General features: G+C 36.4%; 1 protein-coding gene across 1 annotated transcript in view; it reads left to right on the forward strand.

The window, feature by feature from the left end:
- Positions 1 to 4,755: 4,755 nt before the first annotated feature.
- LOC139142821 (syntaxin-binding protein 5-like) overlaps positions 4,756 to 19,542 on the forward strand; it is a 92,319-nt gene continuing 77,532 nt past the window's right edge. Inside the window, 2 exon segments of the mRNA XM_070712985.1 lie at positions 4,756 to 5,034; positions 5,131 to 5,228. Of these exon segments, the coding sequence (XP_070569086.1) occupies positions 4,894 to 5,034; positions 5,131 to 5,228 (239 nt within the window). The 5' untranslated portion in view covers positions 4,756 to 4,893.

The following is a 19,542-nucleotide window of genomic DNA, read 5'->3' on the forward strand; positions in this document are numbered from 1 at the left end:
CATTGGTGTCACCATCCAAACACTGTGTGGAATATATCGGGTGCCTTGGAATTGACATGGATTACCTTTTGTCAACAGGTGAAAGTGTCAGCGCACTCGTTTCAAGTTTGTATATCGTCACGTGTTAAGACCTTTGTGGTCGACCTTATGGCACATGTACTGGGACATTACTGGCCTATAGCTGATCAAATAACTTTCATCATGCTTCATGTATCGAGATAGTTAGTGCCTTCACTAATAAAAGAAAAAAGAGAAACTCAAAGCTTCTAAAATCCAAAGTGACATATTTTGTCCTCGATGCGCCACTTTGAATCGTTGTCGAACCAATTCATTTCAGAGGAACTGAATGACTCCTTATCGACTGCAGAGTATCATGTGGAGCTCAATGACAAACACAGAGCAGAGTTTGCCTCGAAATACTAAACGGATTCTTTCGTTTTTGATAGCCATGTTAATAGAAGTAGTAGATTCCCTAAGCCAGTTTCGTTCTGCCAAACAGAGTTAGCTTTTATTTTGAATTGTTTCTCTTACCATGAGATACCGACTGGAGCAAATTATCGACATCCAAATATATTCGAGCCGAAAGGTTAAATTCATTCATTGACAGAGACTGTAGAAAGTTTATTTTCACGGTGTGAAGAATTAGAATGCGGTAGATATTTCCTTCCTTTATAAAATTCCTCCCGGTATACACTTTTCATAACTTGAAGTTTTAGATTTTGTCGTCGTCGTCATCATCGACATCATCATCAGCAGCAGCAGCAGCAGCAGCAGCAGCAGCATCATCGACATCATCATCATCACTACCATCATCATTGTCATCATCATTACCGTCATTATCATCACTGTCATTATCACTGCCATCATCATTATTAATATAATCATCAGTAGCTGCACACATACAGTGCAGCATGATTCATGGCTGAATTACTGTCATCAAATGAAACACGAGAAATGCGTTTCAACGTATGCCTCTATGTGTGCAAGATTATAAATATTTTTGTTCCGTGTATCAATAAAAAAATAATTCTAACTAGAGCTTCACATATTCAGCAATACCCAATCGAACTGGAACGAACCTAATACTAGAATACTGGATATTTCAGCATGTTTACGGGATGAAAAAAGTTCGGGACCACAGTCGCCGATATCAATTTTATACAGATTTCTGTCTCACACACATAGCCTTTCTTAGAATAAAGAAATGATGTTATATTTAGAAATCTTGATTTTAATATCTCTGACGTCAGAAACTGGATTCTGTGAGACATTCTCTGTCTTAGCGTATACGAAACAGGTTAAATTAAAGGAAAGAAAATTATTAACAAAAAATACAAAAATACTGACAAGACTTCTAAACATTTATATAAATATTTTAATAACCATCGTTTCCTAATATATGGTTCTACTTTTAGTCGGCGCTAGTTAATAAAACATTTGGTAATACCACTTGGTGCAAAACATACAAGAAGTTCGAATTCGGAATTACTGGACATAGAGCTTTGGATTGGCTTATAGTTTAATGTTAGACCCTGCGTGTCCGCTTAAGGTAGTATGCACCTCGAAAGTGAAAGACTTAAAGTGAAAGACTTAAACTTTTACTCTCACTTTCCTCAAGAAATCTTTAAATCATTGTGTTCCAAATGAAGAATAAATTCGGGGGCAAATTTTGATAGAGAAAAAAATAACTCAAGATTTACGGATGTGTGACATTCAAAATAGCCTCCATCCCTGTGTTATCTCTCTGGAGAAAAATGAAATTGTCAAATTTCGAAAAACTAAGCCGGTGAAAAGTTTTTTTCACCAAGAGCTTTAAAATGAACCCCCACATGTAGTATATCAGAAGAGAATTGTAAAAGTTTGAGAGTCCGAATGTCTTTACCGAGGTGCGTTCTACCGGTACCTTAATTGCTTATTCATTCCGAGGAATCGAACACAACTCTTGAAATTGAGTTAGATTATACATTTGCCATAAAATGACATTACGTAGTGACAATGATACATATCTTAAACAATGTTATAATTATCAATTTGATATGGCAGAAAAGGGGTACTGTTGCTGGGCTAAAAATGTTTAAAGACCTTTTATTCAGCTTTGGTTTTGGTATTGTTTGGGTATTGCAAACCGTAGGCAATGAGGTTACTTTTCTTTCTGAATTCAAACAAAGAAACTCTGATCGATATTGGTTCCCAGCAATGGAAATAAATCTTGATACTGTCTCCAAGTTGGATACTTATCGATTGTATAAAAATAACCTTGTTTTCGAGAAATATTTAAGTGTTGTGAATATTGATAGATTTAGAAGAGCACTTTGTAAACTTAGAGTTTCAAACCATAATCTTTGCATTGAAAGTGGTCGATTCGAGAACATACCAAGGGAAGACAGGCTATGCCAATTATGTGATATGAATCAGATTGAAAATGAGTTTCACTTCTGTTTGGTGTGTCCTGTGTACACTGATTTGAGAAAACGTTTTCTTTCACCATATTATTATGAAATACCATCTCTTAGGAAATTTATAAATCTGATGAATTCTCCGTGTCATCGTACAATTTTGAAACTATCAAAGTATATTTTTTACAGTTTCAGACGAAGAGAGAATTTACTGTAAATATACTTTTCAAGAAATATGTTGTTTTGTTGTCAAACAAGTCTTTGTGTAAGCCCCTAGTTTGTCTGTGTTTATTTTTCCTGTATTGTAAAAAAGGCCGGTGGCCTATATTACCGAATAAACTAATATATAATATATAAAATGACATACAGGAAACGTGTCGTCACCGTCCAGTCAAATGAACTGGTGACACTCGGTGCCACTTCAGCCATTTGAGTTTTGAAATATTAAAGTCCATTAAAAGTGTCTCCATCATACATGTAGACATGTCGTTAGTAGAAATGTTGTGCTCATATGACATTGCAAATGTTATTGTTGACAAATGAATATTTTAGTAGGGAGTATAATCCATTTTCAACAACACTACAACGCAATGCATCGTCACGCCAAAGCTAGTACTTTGCAGTTCAAAATCATTCATCGGGGTAAGAATAATAATGTAACACTACATGTTTGAGCTTTGTCCCTGTAAAATTCATTTTCCATATTGACTGTACGTAAAACGCCATAACATCACACGCATTTATAATGGATGTTATGCTCAGAAAATATGCATTTTACACACATACGGGTATTAAAAAGTTCATAGGGTGGGGCATTAGGCTTCGATTTCCTCACGATATGATAAGGTCACTGAAAGACCCAATATAAAAAGATAAACATGCCCTCTCGGTTAATAGAAAATAAAACTCCATTAAAATTTGCACTCACTTCCTGTGTTTGCACTTCCTGTGTTTGATTTTGAGACAAACCTTTACGGGTGTATCCATCCGTTGTTGAGAGAGTCCTGACGAAGCGGATTTTACAGAATCTCCGACAAAGTTCAGCACATGGTTCGAAATATTTTACGATGATCTGTCTACGTTCGTTTGCAGATTGATGACACCTATAACAGTATTCATCATGATGTCGAAATGACGGTGCAGTGTGTTCATTGACTTGTTTAATTTTGATCTGTATAATAATGATAATTAAGCCCATGTAAGATAATTCGTGTCTCTTACCGGGCAAAAGTTAACGATTTGTCTTTCTCTTAACCCTTAAATACTGGTTAAAGAAGAGAGAGAGAGAGAGAGACAGACAGAGAGACAGAGAGAGAGAGAGAGAGAGAGAGAGAGAGAGAGAGACAGAGAGAGAGGGTCCTGATTTAACGCTCGGCCTTGCATGGTGCACATCGCATTTCTGTTATTAAAGTTGAGTTCAAAAGATCAGAAACATAAGTTTAGTTTAAACGGTTCCGAAGAAATTCTAAAGCGAGTCAATATCTGAATTTTGGGTAGTAAAATTAAATCTAGATTCAAAGTAGAGGTCTATCGATGCGTGGTACAGTATTGGCCAATTCCAACGATTTATATGTAGAAATGTAAGAAAACCTCATCGTAATATGATCATTTCTTTGAAACTTTCAAAAAAGACATGTTAGGAGGAGTGTTTTTAAATTGTATCCTACGAGTGGAGTTACCTGCACACTTTCAACCAACAAAAAATGGTAAGGCTATTTCTATCTTAGTCACAAAGCGCTTGTGAAACAATCATGCTGACTCAGCAGTTTTTCTTAGCCTCCCTGTCAATATAGCAATGCAAATTTTCATTGCTTGGTTAGCAACCCACTTTTTCAGTCATACGTCTGAAATTAATTTGTAGAGAAAACTTACAAAAAATTTATGCCGAAGGAAAATGGCATTGTTCCGGTCACAATCAGCTTCCATTATTTTTATTGGCTGATTTTTTTTCATAAAACAATATGAACTGCGTAAAATCAATGTGGTTTGTCCAAAAATAGGATATTGAAACATCCATAAATCTTATCATATTCTTGCATACTCTCGTTTATCTACAATATACGCAATTATAAAGAAAGAAACCATTATATTCATAAATTTAAAGTGCAGATATGAGTAATGATGGTACACATGTAGGCCTAACTTATGTATATTCCCAAGCGCACAATTTAACAGATCCATTCTTAATGAAAGTAATCCATCCTTTTTATGTATTTAATCTACTTTCAAATATTGTATCGTAAAAGTCAAATTTCTGGTCATATGATCAGCCTTCTTCAAGATTCCTACGGTACAGCATACATATGTCACGTTAGAAGGGAGAGGTCGCCATAGAGGTTAATATCCGGGAACTACACCCATAATGCTTTGCGTGTATTTTCCAGATTCTGTCCCTGCTATCTCGAGCTGCTATACGTTGACTGTGATGCGGAAAGACACGGACATTATGTGGTCGCTTCAACCAAAATGGCTTGTTCTTGAGGAAAACTAACCAGACATGTCGGCAAAAGCGACGATGAAGAAATTTGCGAGTATAGGGAGAGTGCTGGACGGGTTACGATCGGGCTCGAACCCAGCTCCGAAGACAGAAACAGAAATCGTTGAAACGCTAACTTCGGAAGACTTCACAGTGAGCAAGGTGAGTACTCATAAATAAATGGCGATTTTTTATTTTTCTTTCGCGACAACGATATTCGGGTTGTTATCGAGCATTATGTACATTTTGTTGTCATAGGTCGTTCGCCATGGATTCCCATTTGAACCAACAGCAATGGCATACGATCCGGTGCAGAATATACTGGTCATTGGCAGCAAAAACGGATCATTACGAATGTATCCTTAAAATCTTCATTCATTCAAAATGATTATTTGTCAACTGATTGGTTTTGCGGCGAGACAGATCGGTCCGATATCAGGTAAAAAATAAGGTTTTCTCTATCACATTATGCATTTGTATCAGGTGCACACTTGTTTTAATCTCATGCAAAATTGTGGGAAAATATTGCATTTGCAGGGATGGGTATCACTACGTACATCGTCCCCTCGTACTGACGATGCAGTTCAAGGGATGCTCTCAGATCTTGTCAATTATGTAAATGGTGTGCGCCTTCGAAATATTGCCCTACAGACATGAAGCTATCATGGAAAAAATGTCGTTTCCGCGTTTTTTTTTATTTTCGAATGAAAAATTTAAACACAGGAGCCCGGCGAAGAGCTTACATGCGGGTTTTGTTGTGGGTGGCTGCCTTGCCTGGGGAACAGCCCACTTTGTACAAATATACACAGCAGTGCAAGCGAGGTGTATGTCATAAGATGTACTGACGTCATATGCATATTATATTAATAGGAGTGCATGAAAGATGTAAAGATCACCCTACATAATGAACATCGGACTCGATTGATTGTTGATGTGTAAATAAAAGGTGGGTCCTGACATTAAAATAAATATATAACATGCATTCTGGATTAAATATTTTCAAGGAGCATTTGGCTTCCCCAGGTCCCCAAGGTGGATTTCCAACATCCCGGAGTGTGGTTCTGGGATCTGAGATTTGTCTGTTATTAAAAAAATGGAAAACGTTACAATAAGAGGATATAAAATTACCAGTTACTCAGGGGATGTTATAACAGGATTTATGTGTTATTGTTCATTGATGCTTTTATTAATTACGGCAGTTGACATTTGGTGATTGCTGGTTAATAAAGTATTATTTGAGCAGAACGTTTTGGGTTGTCTGTTGACATTGGTCATCAATTCTGTGTGACAGTGTTCAGTACTGTTTCCGTCTTTGAAATTTTGATGCAGTTCTCCTGCCTTTCAAATGCTCTGTCCCAGAGCTACAGAATGTGACATTTGATTGTTTTAGGAGTCAAGGTATTCCAGTCTCAGTGCAGGTAATTTTTATTGTTGAAGGGTACATCTGTAGGCTTATTGTGTCAGTGTGTATTTTTTCAGGATTTGTGGGTGGTTCAAATAGATACTATCTGGCTGATAAATTGCTTGCATTTACAAATCTGTCATGTTGTAATTAAATGAAGTGTGACCAGGAACAGTTTGTAATCAGCAAAATCTAAGATTCATGTGAATAGAGCCAATCTTCCTCTGAAAGTGGATTGGAAATATATTTCAAGAGATGTAGGTCATTTTAAATGAAATATTCAGATCGATTTGAATATATCTTGCCAACTTGAATGTAATTTTTGCTGGAACATTTTACTCACTATTTTGATAGGGTTTTAATTTTTATTGATGATTGTATGCCAGTGTCATTGTTTTTGTACAGGAAAATTAATCCTTGAGTTCTTTCACATGTTTAATATAAAATGGTGTTTTCACTACTTAAAATACAATTCCTTTAAAAAAATTGGACAGCGTTGTCAATTTAAAAAAAAAACGTGAAAGAATACCCATCATATCATGATTCCAAGCAAGGCAGTGTCTCAAAATTTTAAGTAGTTTTTTGAATGCTCAGTTGTCTAACATGTTGCATGTTACTTGTGATAAACTCATGATTTGCATGACCAGTTACATGTAATGAATTTTTAATTATATTTACCTAGAGAGATGAGCTCATTCTGTTTTTGGATACTGATTATCTTTCTCTTCAGTCAATTATTTTTTAGGGGGGTTTCCCGTAACACTTCCAAAATGCTTTCATTGTCTAAAGTATATTGCACACAATGTCTGTTCCGTGCCATTTCATCATTATGTCGTAGCTCGTTTAATTTTGCTGTGAAATATCACATCGATTTCCCATCATGCAGCTTGATTGACAGCCATGGTAAAGCTTTTCACCTAGATTTCAGGCTCCCATAACAGGTAACAGTAGTATTATTCACCGAAAAGCAACCCGGTGTATTTGCACAAATATCTCTTACGTGACAGGTTTGACTTAAAAAGTGTGATCTCAGCTCAGTTAAATTGTTTTCATTCACTAAAATATCAAGCAATTTACAATTCGGTGCCCACTTAAAAGTATAAAAATTTTACAGATTCTTTTGCTGAAATGCAGCCACAAGGAATTTATTTCTATAACCATAGACTCCACAGTTAATGACCATTTCATTGTACGCATAATGTTTACTATATCATTATGTTTATAGTATTCTAGTATTTGCTCTCTGCAGTCAAACATATATTGATTTTTAATTCAGATTCCAGTTTTAAGCACGCATGCAGATTGTTTGTGATTTTTCTCCAATTTCAAATATAATTTTCAATTTTTAAGTGCAAATTCCTCCTTCCTAAAATGTTGTTGCAGCTAAGTTTTGCATGAATGGAAATTAACTCCAGAAATTGGAAAATGTCAAACGAAAATATTTAATGTAACATTCTTGTTGTGCTGCATATTATGTATTCTTCTGTTAGACTGGCACTGATATGTAACCTTTGCATACATAATGAGCCATGGCTGGTTTGCTGTAACAGCCATACACATCATGGTTAGCAAGGTCTTCTGTCAAACATCAAGCAGATTTTAATCCATAGATTTTCAAAACTACCGTGTTCACAATGGATTTTGTTCTTTTACCTCGCACAGAAAATGAAATATTCTGCTAAATATGATATTCAATTTGAAGTTTTCATGACTAGTTTGCCAAATCATTCCATATTTGGGTGGGGGGGGGGGCATCAAAATCCAAAAGTTTAGATTTAGACTTGTTAAAAACCCTGCATAGAAAAGCCACAAGAATTGCTAAAATTACATACAGGACATGGTTGAAAGAAAAGGTAGGCCTAATTGATGTGAAATGGTATTGATTATAAATTCTTGATTGAAATGGAGTCAGTGTGAGCAAAATGAATCACTAATACTAATGTACCATAAAAATACATCCAGCAGGATGTTATGATAATTTATCAGGAATGTCAGGCTTCAACATACAGGAATGATGTCGTCATAATCATCAGTATATATTCAGCAAATGGCACAACATAAGACATTTTTACCAGTGTTATACAGGATGATATTTCAGTATTTAGAATTCTGGAAAAAAAAGACCGAATTCTTGCCAGTATATGAGGTCAAATAGGTCATCAATAAAAATATGTAAATTTTGATAATTGTATTGAAGTATAGTACCAAAACTAAACAACAAATATGTGAACAACAGACAGCTTTTAACAGATTGTAAAAATCACATTTTTTTCCAAAAAAATATTCATTCATTTGGCTGAGTCTCACTTACCATGAACTGTTATCAGAGATGAATACCAAAAAATAAAAATCTGCAAAGTATCTAATCTACATAATTAAAGTGAGTGATGTGTCTTGAATTAATGTTTCATATTCAGATATGTTAGTACTGTGACCCATGTGTTAGCATGATACAGCATTTCTGTTAGCACACTTGCATATTTCTGGAGACGTCTGTTGCTAAGCATTCACCGGAGTTGGAAAGATTGCTGTAGTCATCTGTCAGAGTCGTTTTGACTTCACCGGTAGAATTTCTACAACTTTTTTCAGTTTCATCTTCTGACAGGTAGATTAGTAAAGAGTAGTTACGGTATATTCTCATAGACTGATCCTGGTTAGGTTGTTTTGTTTCAACAGATATCATGGTATAATCATACTGCAGATTCCAAAGTAAAAGATACATGTATGCAAACACGCACAAAACACATGTTATGATGTTTTGAAAGAGGATATGCTACATGTAGGTTTTCTTGATACTGTTATCCCTCAGATACAATCCAAGTGATATAATTTCATTCAGTGTCATGCCTGCTAGATAAGGTTCTACAGCCATTTGGTTGAGTGTACAACTGTGTCTATTTGTCCTCGACAAGCCTGATGTGTTAAGATAAATTGTTCAAGAAATTAATTCTGGAAGGAAAAAGATTGTGATGCAAAGAATGAAGGAACAACCTGGCCTCCATACAGAATATCATCATTTATCAGAATGAAACATCAGTTAAATGGAATTACGCCTTTTGATGTTATTTAAAATGAACTTAGTCAAACAAGAAAAGGTCTCTGTCCTCCTTCAACCTCTTCTCTCTCTCTCTCTCTCTCCTCTCTCTCTCTCTCTCTCTCTCTCTCTCTCTCTCTCTCTCTCATGAGAGATGAAAAGAGACATATTATTTAAAGGTATACAGTCACCTGTAATCTAATATTGCCCATATATGGTCAAAGGGGTGTTCCTTGGTATTCAAAATACCTATGTGGGGCGCTGTTTTTAAAAAGCGGCCACCCGCTTAAAATCTGTGATTGGTTAGATTTTCTCTTTCCATGGTAACTGTGGCAAAATTGGAACAGGTGACAGATACCTTTAATGTTAGAAATTTTTGTAGGTTTTGATCAGACAAATTTCTCAGCAGCTGGCTTGTGACATTTGTGTACAGGAAGTACACATAGATGTCACCAGGGAGAAGTCACGGTTTACTTACTCCTTTCTTCATACTTCAAGTATTTAAAACTAGCTTGTAGGAGTGTCTGACGCAATTGGATGTAGACCCATGAGAAACATTCAGCTACAGACTCGGATACGAAGTAATTTCAACAGAGCAAGAACTCTGCTGTATGGATCATAAATTATGAAATTTATGTATGTATTGCATAATTGCTGCCAACTGGGTTGACTTTGGATCAGAAGATGAAAATTGAACATGACTTATTATCTGACCTCAGAGAGTTGCAGCAGTACGTGTTCTGTTGTATGTATTGTACATTCACCTATAACTCTATTGTCTATATACATGTTCTTATGCATTTATACGCGTACTGTATGTCTATCTGTGTCAAGTATAGGCCTATACTTTTAGTACAGGTATACATATACATATTGTACTTGTAGTTCCCTATTACAGAGATGTGGTCAGAAAAATTAGTCCCAGTCACTGTACTTATGGGATTTACCGGTAGGTTCTGATTAATCTGCTATTATGATATTAGCTTTAGACAGTTTTATGTGATACACAATGCACACACCTATGCATACCTATATCTGGGGGCACCCCACTGAATATGTATTTGAGATAACTTCAGTAGGTACATGTATATCATGTATGGTATAACCACATCAAGTAGATGTATAGATTAGCTGCTCTACATGTATACACATAATGAACAGGGCAGCCTTATTGTAGGGATTTTAGGTCACGTGACATTTGTGTTGAACGTACGCGTTCGATACAGGTCTAGTCCGAACTTTCGTGTTAATTCTTAAATAGACCAAATAATCAGAGAAAATGAAACAGTAGTGTTGAAGATTATTATTTTAACTTATTTTGGGAAATTTCACTTTTGTACTACGATAAATGGCAAAGCAGCACGACTACAAACTCACGCGTACCGGCGATTTTGGCGTCCATTATGAGCGTTGTGCCGTGATCTCAAATGTCCCGCGAAGGAGATCGAATATATACCTCTTTGATAGGCTCTCCGCATGACTTATTCCGATCGCATCACTATTTTTTAGGGGTTGGTACGAAAGTAGAGATCATGGGCTTCATTTTGAGGGGGCGAACGTTAAAATCGGCCGAGAAAAACTCAATCTGTGATCAAACTTTGTGTTTCGTTTGTGTTTTTTTGAAAGAAAATCTTGATTTCCTTAAACGTTCGGCCCCAAAATTAATTTTATGATAAATATTAATTGTAATTCTGCAATAATTACGAGTCTGACGATGCGAAAAATGATGCTTAAGGCCCTTTTTAGCGAGTATGGTTTCACCCCAACTTTACATCCGGGCACTCCCAGGAATCACATACAAGTAATCAGCGCTTCGCCGCATGTTCTGTGTCAGGAGGTCTAAGCTGAGTTCCGACGTTCACGATTTTGCAGCTAGATTTGTCTGATTTCTTATCAAACGCAAGGATCTAGAGATATATATTTCTATACTTTACCCTTTCAAACGTTATCTTGTTCGAAGTAGTTTTACTTCCGGGTGATATTTTTCGATAGACACTGAGAAGTTGTCAAGCCAGCACTGCAGTGTAGGCATACGCACGTGCACGACACTTTGCGGCGCCGATACTTTACTGAACTGCTCACGTGCACCGCACTTTGCCGATACTAACTGACATTTTAGTTCGATCTTTTATATTCCCGAGAAGGGGACTATTTTGGTTCTCTCTGAAGAACAGGCCGTAGATTATTAATTTGTTCTTTCCTCATTGATGGTGTTCCGGACTTTGGAAAAGTTGGTTTTTATACTGGTTTGTATTTCGGACCGCTGACTTCGAGGGTCTATGGTATTTCCGGGGCAGCGTAATTTTGCATCCAGTTTTAATGCAGTTGTTCATTCTATAAATGCGTGTTGCTGTTTTACGGCATAGACAAAGGGTTGAGAACGAAGTTTTTTGACTTTTTGGAAAAGTTCTTTGTAATTGTTAAACTTAAAATCTACATTAATCAGACATATTTCATAATCATTTAATAAAAGTTGTAATCACACACAAAAAAATTAAAAAAAATTTCCGAAGTTCAAATAAAAAAAATATAAAAAATATTTTGTTAAATTCAAATCAAGTTCTAAAATGTCACAGGTATCATTTGATTGTTTACAGGTATTGTTGTTTATTTGTTTACCTTGTAAACATAAATCTAAATAACTTTTTTGCATATATGCAAAGTAATATATGATGGAATATGATCATATTTCTGTTGATTTTCACAATACATAATGCATACAGTGATCAATGTCATAGGTATATGATTGTTTACAGGTATTGTTATTTGTTACCTATTAAACAGCATTCTAAATAATATTTTTCATTTATAAAAATTAAAAACAATTGAACATTTCATCAGCAATATCCACAAAAAATTTCATCAATTTTCAATAAGAAATGCTTGAGTTATTGCAAAAAGCACTAGAAATTGCAATTCTAGTTTCCTCAAACAATGTTCAATATGGGGTCACCTGGTTGTTATGATAACTACAGGTGTCTACCATGGCATAATTTCTAAATAGGAAGCCGATTTTTTTTCAAATTCACGAGGACATATCTCTGCACGTACTGAACCGATTTTCATCAAACAAAATGCAATCAATTGGTCTTGAAGAGAGCTTCGTTTGATATATAATTTATCATTATTGTAGCTGTCTATCAATTTCATGTAAAATCCCTACTTATTGGGTACATCATGATGGTGAGATAGCCACACTGGGTACATGTACATATGTTGGAAAGCCTCATGTTTATGTGGTATATCATAGGATAGCCTTATTGGTACATATACTGATGTGTAGGAAATCTTCAATGGCGACATTATTTGTGTTGGATAGCCACACTGGGTACATCGTGTTTGGGATGTAGCATCACTCTCACAGGGTACACAATGTTTGTAGGATAGCCACACTGGATATTTATGCAATGTAACTTGTGTTGAAAAGTCCACTGGGTTCATGGTTAGCTTGAATGGCTACATCACATGGAGGATAGCGGCAATGACAGATACCTTTATGAGGTAGCCACTGTGGGTATATTTGTCAAAGCCCATGGTGTACATGTGTTGGATATTTTCACTGCATGCAATAGGATTGGAATAAATTTTAGGGTGAACTTTCACTATATTATCACTTCAACTTGATGATAAACAATGTAGTAAATTATTTTTCACAGACGTATTTGAACCTCATACAAAGGGGCTAAAAATCATCAGATAAGTTTCTGGTATTCGCCAGCATAAACCAACCACTAAACTGCAAATCTCAAAATACTGTACATCATGTAAAGTAGGACACAGTTATGTTTCATGTGTTAACATTATTTGAATATTTCAGCTGATTTTATGCCAGTGACCGTGTGGAACTATATCTAATTTACATTTATCAGTGTACATGTCTACCTGACGAGGGTGAGAAAATTCATTTTCTATTTACATGAAAATACTGTCATAAGATAGCAACTTTGTCCCTGTAATGAAGTTGTTCAGTTTCATTGCTAATGTGTGTTGCACCGTTCATGATTTATTGATTAATATCCAAGTGCCAATGTTTGCATGGACTCTTGCCAGTTTTATTGTGCTACTCTGAATGAGTATCAAGCTCTATCTTATCAATTATGCAAGACTTCCAAGTTCACAATGTGCCATATCATCGTGAATGAGTTCTCATCAAACATATATAAGATCGCTGCATTTGCCTATTCCAGCGCTGTTTGATAAACCTTTTGTAAGGCAAGTCAAAAGAGTGGTTGCCGTTGCTTTGATTACACCGTCAGCTCAATCAATTGTCACCAATACATAATAATAAATTAATATGACACTGACTTTGTGAGTCTCTTCCTTTCTACAAGGAATCCGTATTTGCATGGTGATCACTCGTTAATTACATGTAATCATATTTTTTTCATTGCTTCATTCACATAGATCATATCCATTAATATTTCTCTGCAGTTGACACCCCTTATATAGTTCACAAACAGAATGATGCGTTATGCAAATTACTTCTGATTCTAGCCAATCAGCTATCAGTAATGCATGGCACACAGATTACGAGCCTGTTACCAAATTGTATGTTTTGGAGAGATTTTGACTATTCACCAGCAATCTGATTTTTCGGAAACCTTGGTCTCTGCCGAAACTTCAATGATCAAATAAAAAATAAAATGCTTGACACTTTGTTGTGTGATGCACACAGATATTTTGCCTCTTTGTATTTGAATTCTGCGCACAAGTGTACAGCTGGTAGGATTGCATCGCTATTGTAGCTACAGGGCATTACTCGGCATCTAAGATGGTGCATAGATTGCCATCATAACTTTTAAATGTTAAAAGTTTTTGTCATCCGCCCAGAGATATTATCAATATCGCTGTTCAAAACCAAAGATCACATGACCGACATCTGTTAGATAAAATGTGATTTTACGGGATTCCTACTTACGTTTTCAAAAGGCGGTATTTCAGTCAAAGAGAGAGGCAGGATATTTTGGAAATTGCCATTCGGGAAAAAAAAATCCCCTAATGTGGGCCCAGACTTCATCTTTTCCAAATGCCAACGGAGTCAGATTATAGTAAAGCCTGTTCGTACAGACTGTCAGCACTTGTAAAGTGACTAGCTGATCATCGTGGGAGCAGGATGACAGACTTGCTGCATAACAATGGTATCTTTCAAATTAGATACTGTGTCATGACTTTCACATCTGCTCAACCGTTAGAATATCCCCGCATCGGCTTTTTTTCCCTTTTTCTCCGTCAAAAAATCCCATTCCAACACAATTGCTTTGATGAGATGACAGTACATTGTAGGTGGGCATTGCAGATTTTGATCTGGGGAGTGGTTCTGCACACCACTTTGACCAAATGTTTTCACCTTTTTGAAATGGACTGACAGACTTAATCTCCTCTTACATGAATTATTTATTGATCGTCGCCATTTTGAAAGTGAATTATATGAAATAGGTATTCAAATCCAAGTTGTCAGTATTACCAATCTTGATCTTGTGACAGTAGTAATGAAATTGGATCTGTGTGTTTGTACTTTTACTGTACATGTGACGTACACTTTTAAGAAAGGTTATGCCAAAAAATAAATTATCATTATCCCTACAGTCAATATTCTTAAAATCTCTGTGTCTTTGAGCCTGGTGCCAGTCAATCTGTTTGCATTTATAATGCTGATGTCTGGCAATCCTGCAAAATTAATCCTTTTAATTTTCTGTTGCATAACGGTGGACAGAATTGATTTCATACCTTGCGGTACCTTTGTTATTAAAGTGGAAATCACAGCATTTCATTTACTGTTCTGGGGCCTTGATTTGATAATATTATATTTTTCTCCCAATACATTCAGTGACACATTTACCCGTGATTTTACCAGATATTGGAAGCTTTCCTTGTTTAATCTAAAGAGTGTCAAGATTCCCTTCAGCATATATGTAACAGCCCCTCTGAAAGCGGTTGCCAAGGTGATGGGAGTCCTCATATACAATCAGAGAAGACTTCACTCTGCCAAATTATAACTGTGCAGATGTTGTCGTCATGGAGACAAATAAAATGTCTTCTGGTGAAGTACAAATCTTGTTACATCTCCAGGAAAGAGGTCATGGCCACCACATTTCACTGAAGGTTTTTTGTTTTTGATATTTATCAAGAAATTAATCTTTTGGTTCTCATGGAAGCTTACTTTTTATGGGTGTTATTACAAAAATCAGGATTCCTGATGGTATATATGATATTTATCACGTTACTGGTGTCTTGGTGAATATCTTTGGTAATCACTTTTATCTGAATAATGGATCAGAAAGCTGTGATCAGATGTGCCATAAAATATCTAAAAAAATTGACATATTACAGTAATATGACTTGGATACATGTAGCATGCTACGCAAGAAATTTCCATAGATAATCAGATTAGGTGGAATAGTCTGACAGCATAATTTCCTTTCCTGTATAAAATTTTATGAAAAAAAGTCTCTCTAAAAATAATTCATGAACTTGTACATGCGTTTGTGTCATCAGCAACCTCAAAGAAAGTCAAGTCATCTTATATTTTAATAAAAGCAGAACAAAAGTGAGATGTGAAGATCAAGGCTGATACATAGATGTGATTATTTCAGTTTTTTCACAATTCCATCTTTACTTTGTAATATCATAAAAACGGACACCACCCAAACGAAATTGTTAGCAATGATAATATAAAACTTCAGAGTGAAGGTGGTTTGGTAAGAATAATAGCACTGTGTTTAATCATTAATGTGTCTTGTTTGATAAATCATAGAGTTTTCTTCATCATCAGATATCAACTCCAAAGTCAATTGTGGTCGACAACATTTTTCACAAAGTAATAATTCCTTCATTGTATTGTCATAATCATACTTTGAATTGTTTAACCAAGTGTTCTTGCCAGACAGATACGAACAAGTATGTCTTTGTGTGAATTGAAAATCAACTTGCATGTATGTCAAGGAAATATTGACTGGCGTATTTCTGAGTTTCCGAGAAGTACAGTGCATTAGACCCTGAAGAACACCCTGACCTAGGCCTGTTGCACTTTTACGCACTCAATCTCAATAAATGTACACACATTGTTTACCCAGAGTTCGTATTACTTCTGTGATCCATTTGTGTGTTAGTATTCAGCAATTCAGTGTTCTACATTTTACCACTGACGTACCCAGGAGACATAGAAAAGGTACCCTATCTGTGCTGTGGTGAACTTTTCCCAAGCATGTCATCTGTGTGTAATCAATAGACATCAAGAGCTCAAATCAAAGACAGCCATAATCCAATTTTTTGACAGTATGACATTTATGTTTACCCTTTCACCCTGTTGCCTAGTTGGAAGGTCCGACTGTAGCATTTTACTGTAACACAATGCAGTTCTGCCATATTGGTGAAATGGGTTAAAGAATGCCTGCGCTGTAGATGGGAAGAGAAACATCTTCAAATCAGAATTTTATGCCTTACATGCAAAAAGAATAAAATGTTCATTCCATATTATGAAAAAGTACTTCACATTAACTAGTGAGTTTCATTGAATATATATGAATTTTTGTAGTGGAAGGAGATGTCTTTGGAAATAATTATGGTGTCTGACTGTTATAACACCGTATTTGTTTTCTTGACATCAGTGTCATCCATTGTCATTTTAAGTATTTTACCCCCACCTCAATCTTTGAAGGTAGCACAGCATTATGTGATACTGTGGTAAATTTATGAAAAGTTCATTTCTTTTGTGAAAATCAACCCAAGAAGACATTGATATTTTGGGTATGACATTGATATGAAAGTCTTGTTCTCATCTGTCTGATAAGATGTCAGCTTACATGTACCTGTACTTTGTAGCACGTGAGAACTCATCTACCTGATCACTTATTTGCATACTCTTTGAGGATAGAGAATCCTGGTAATTTAATGTGTGCTTTCAATGGCGGTACAACGCTTGACTCTTGATATGTCACTGGTGTGCCCCAGAAGGCGAAAGTTATTCTGCTCATGCCCTAATTGTTAGGCGAAACATCCAATTACTTTTCTGCATATTGGATTGCAAATAAAAACACAAGTAAGATTTGTCTGTCTAATGCATGTGATGAATATAGTGATGAGACTGCGGCATGCTAAGCAAGAGAGAAGGGATTTCTCTAATTGTGGTTGAAATTCTGGCCTTATGGTAATGTTTGCACACAGTACACAGCTTGTCGATTTGACATTTGATGTTGGAAAAAAGACAGCATTTGAAAGATCAGTACATTTCCTAATGTGTTAAAATGCTCGTACTTGCTTTAGGCTGTGTACATGAAATGACTCAACCATTGCACTGTGACAGATATAACATATTAACATCAAGCATAAATTTAGGGACAAGGTCTCAAAATATGTAAATTCCTAATCCTCAATTATCTGCAGACGTTTAACTCTTTTAGCCGTATTTTATTGTCTGTCTGTCTCAAGTGCCCTTCTCAATCAGATTTTTTTACATTTTCAATTAATCTTGCTTCTCACACACAGGACCTATCAGTATGGCGTGTTCATCTTGTGTCCATGCCCTGTCCAGCAATCACATCTTGTGTCCATGCACTACCTTGCAATCACATCTTGGGTCCATGCACTACCCAGCAATCACATCTTGTGTCCATGCACTACCTTGCAATCACATCTTGGGTCCATGCACTACCTTGCAATCACATCTTGTGTCCATGCACTACCTTGCAATCACATCTTGTGTCCATGCACTACCTTGCAATCACATCTTGGGTCCATGCACTACCTGCAATCACATCTTGTGTCCATGCACTACCTTGCAATCACATCTTGGGTCCATGCACTACCCAGCAATCACATCTTGTGTCCATGCACTACCTTGCAATCACATCTTGTGTCCATGCACTACCTTGCAATCACATCTTGGGTCCATGCACTACCCAGCAATCACATCTTGTGTCCATGCACTACCTTGCAATCACATCTTGTGTCCATGCACTACCTTGCAATCACATCTTGGGTCCATGCACTACCTTGCAATCACATCTTGGGTCCATGCACTACCCAGCAATCACATCTTGTGTCCATGCACTACCTTGCAATCACATCTTGGGTCCATGCACTACCTTGCAATCACATCTTGGGTCCATGCACTACCCAGCAATCACATCTTGTGTCCAGGCTTTGCAGATTATTCATCTTGTGCTATGCACTGCCATCAATCATACCCCCCCCCCCCCCCCCCCTGGTACTCTTTGCCAGTGTTGTACAAACTTTCATCCCATATTACCCCATAGTCCCATCATTTACTCAGGTGGTAGTTGAGTTGTTCTCATGCTTTACCCCATCATTCCCATGGTGTACCGGCATTGTGTTCCTCTCATTCCCAAGCTTTCCTTCACAATTTAACATATTCAATATTAAACCTTTTGCCAAGCCTCCTGAACCTGAGGAGCCATCCTTCACCCACTGTGAAACCCAGGGAGCAATCCTGCACCCAACTCTTGAACCCAGGGGGATGCTACATTCACCGCTTGAACCCAGGGAGCAATTCTACACCCATGTCTTGACCCCAGAGAGCAACCCTACACCCACCTTTTGCAACCAAAGGAGCAACCGAATATCACATCTTATACCCTTACAATATTCCTGTATAATCCTACAACATTGCAGCCAAGCTCCACTAAACAATCCCACCGTGTATGCCAGCTCTATCTGCATTGTCCTTTCTCTTGTAAACACAGCTGAACTTTAATACATGTATTTTGTTATTGCTGTCAAGAGAAACAAAAGCAGTTTACATATCAGAATAAAAGGTTAGGAACTACAATATTAAATTTTAACTTCTGCCTGTACTTGTGAAAGGCGTAATATGTTGTATGAGTTTGTATTTGCCAAATAGTGATAAAGAGTTCTGCTTTCCCTATGTTGCAAATGAAAATTCTTACTATTAAGTAAAGTTGGTGACCAACCATTTTTTAGCTCCCATAGCCATATGTATATATGGCAATGGAAGCTATTCTTATAGGCTAGGGAAATGTCTGTATGTATGTATGTCTGTATGTCTGTGTGTCTGTATGTCTGTATGTCTGTATGTCTGTATGTCTGTCCGTCAACATCAAAAACTCCAAAACCGCTGTACATTTCATCTTGATATTGGTGTGTACATGGATGATGGGCTGTAGATGAGATTTTGTTCAAATGAAGTTGTCATTGCCAAAAATATGCAAATTAAGTGAAAAAATGTAAAAACAGTCAAATTGAAAAAACTCAATAA

The sequence above is a fragment of the Ptychodera flava genome, chromosome 10, assembly GCF_041260155.1.
Source record: "Ptychodera flava strain L36383 chromosome 10, AS_Pfla_20210202, whole genome shotgun sequence".
Taxonomy (NCBI): Eukaryota; Metazoa; Hemichordata; class Enteropneusta; family Ptychoderidae; genus Ptychodera; species Ptychodera flava.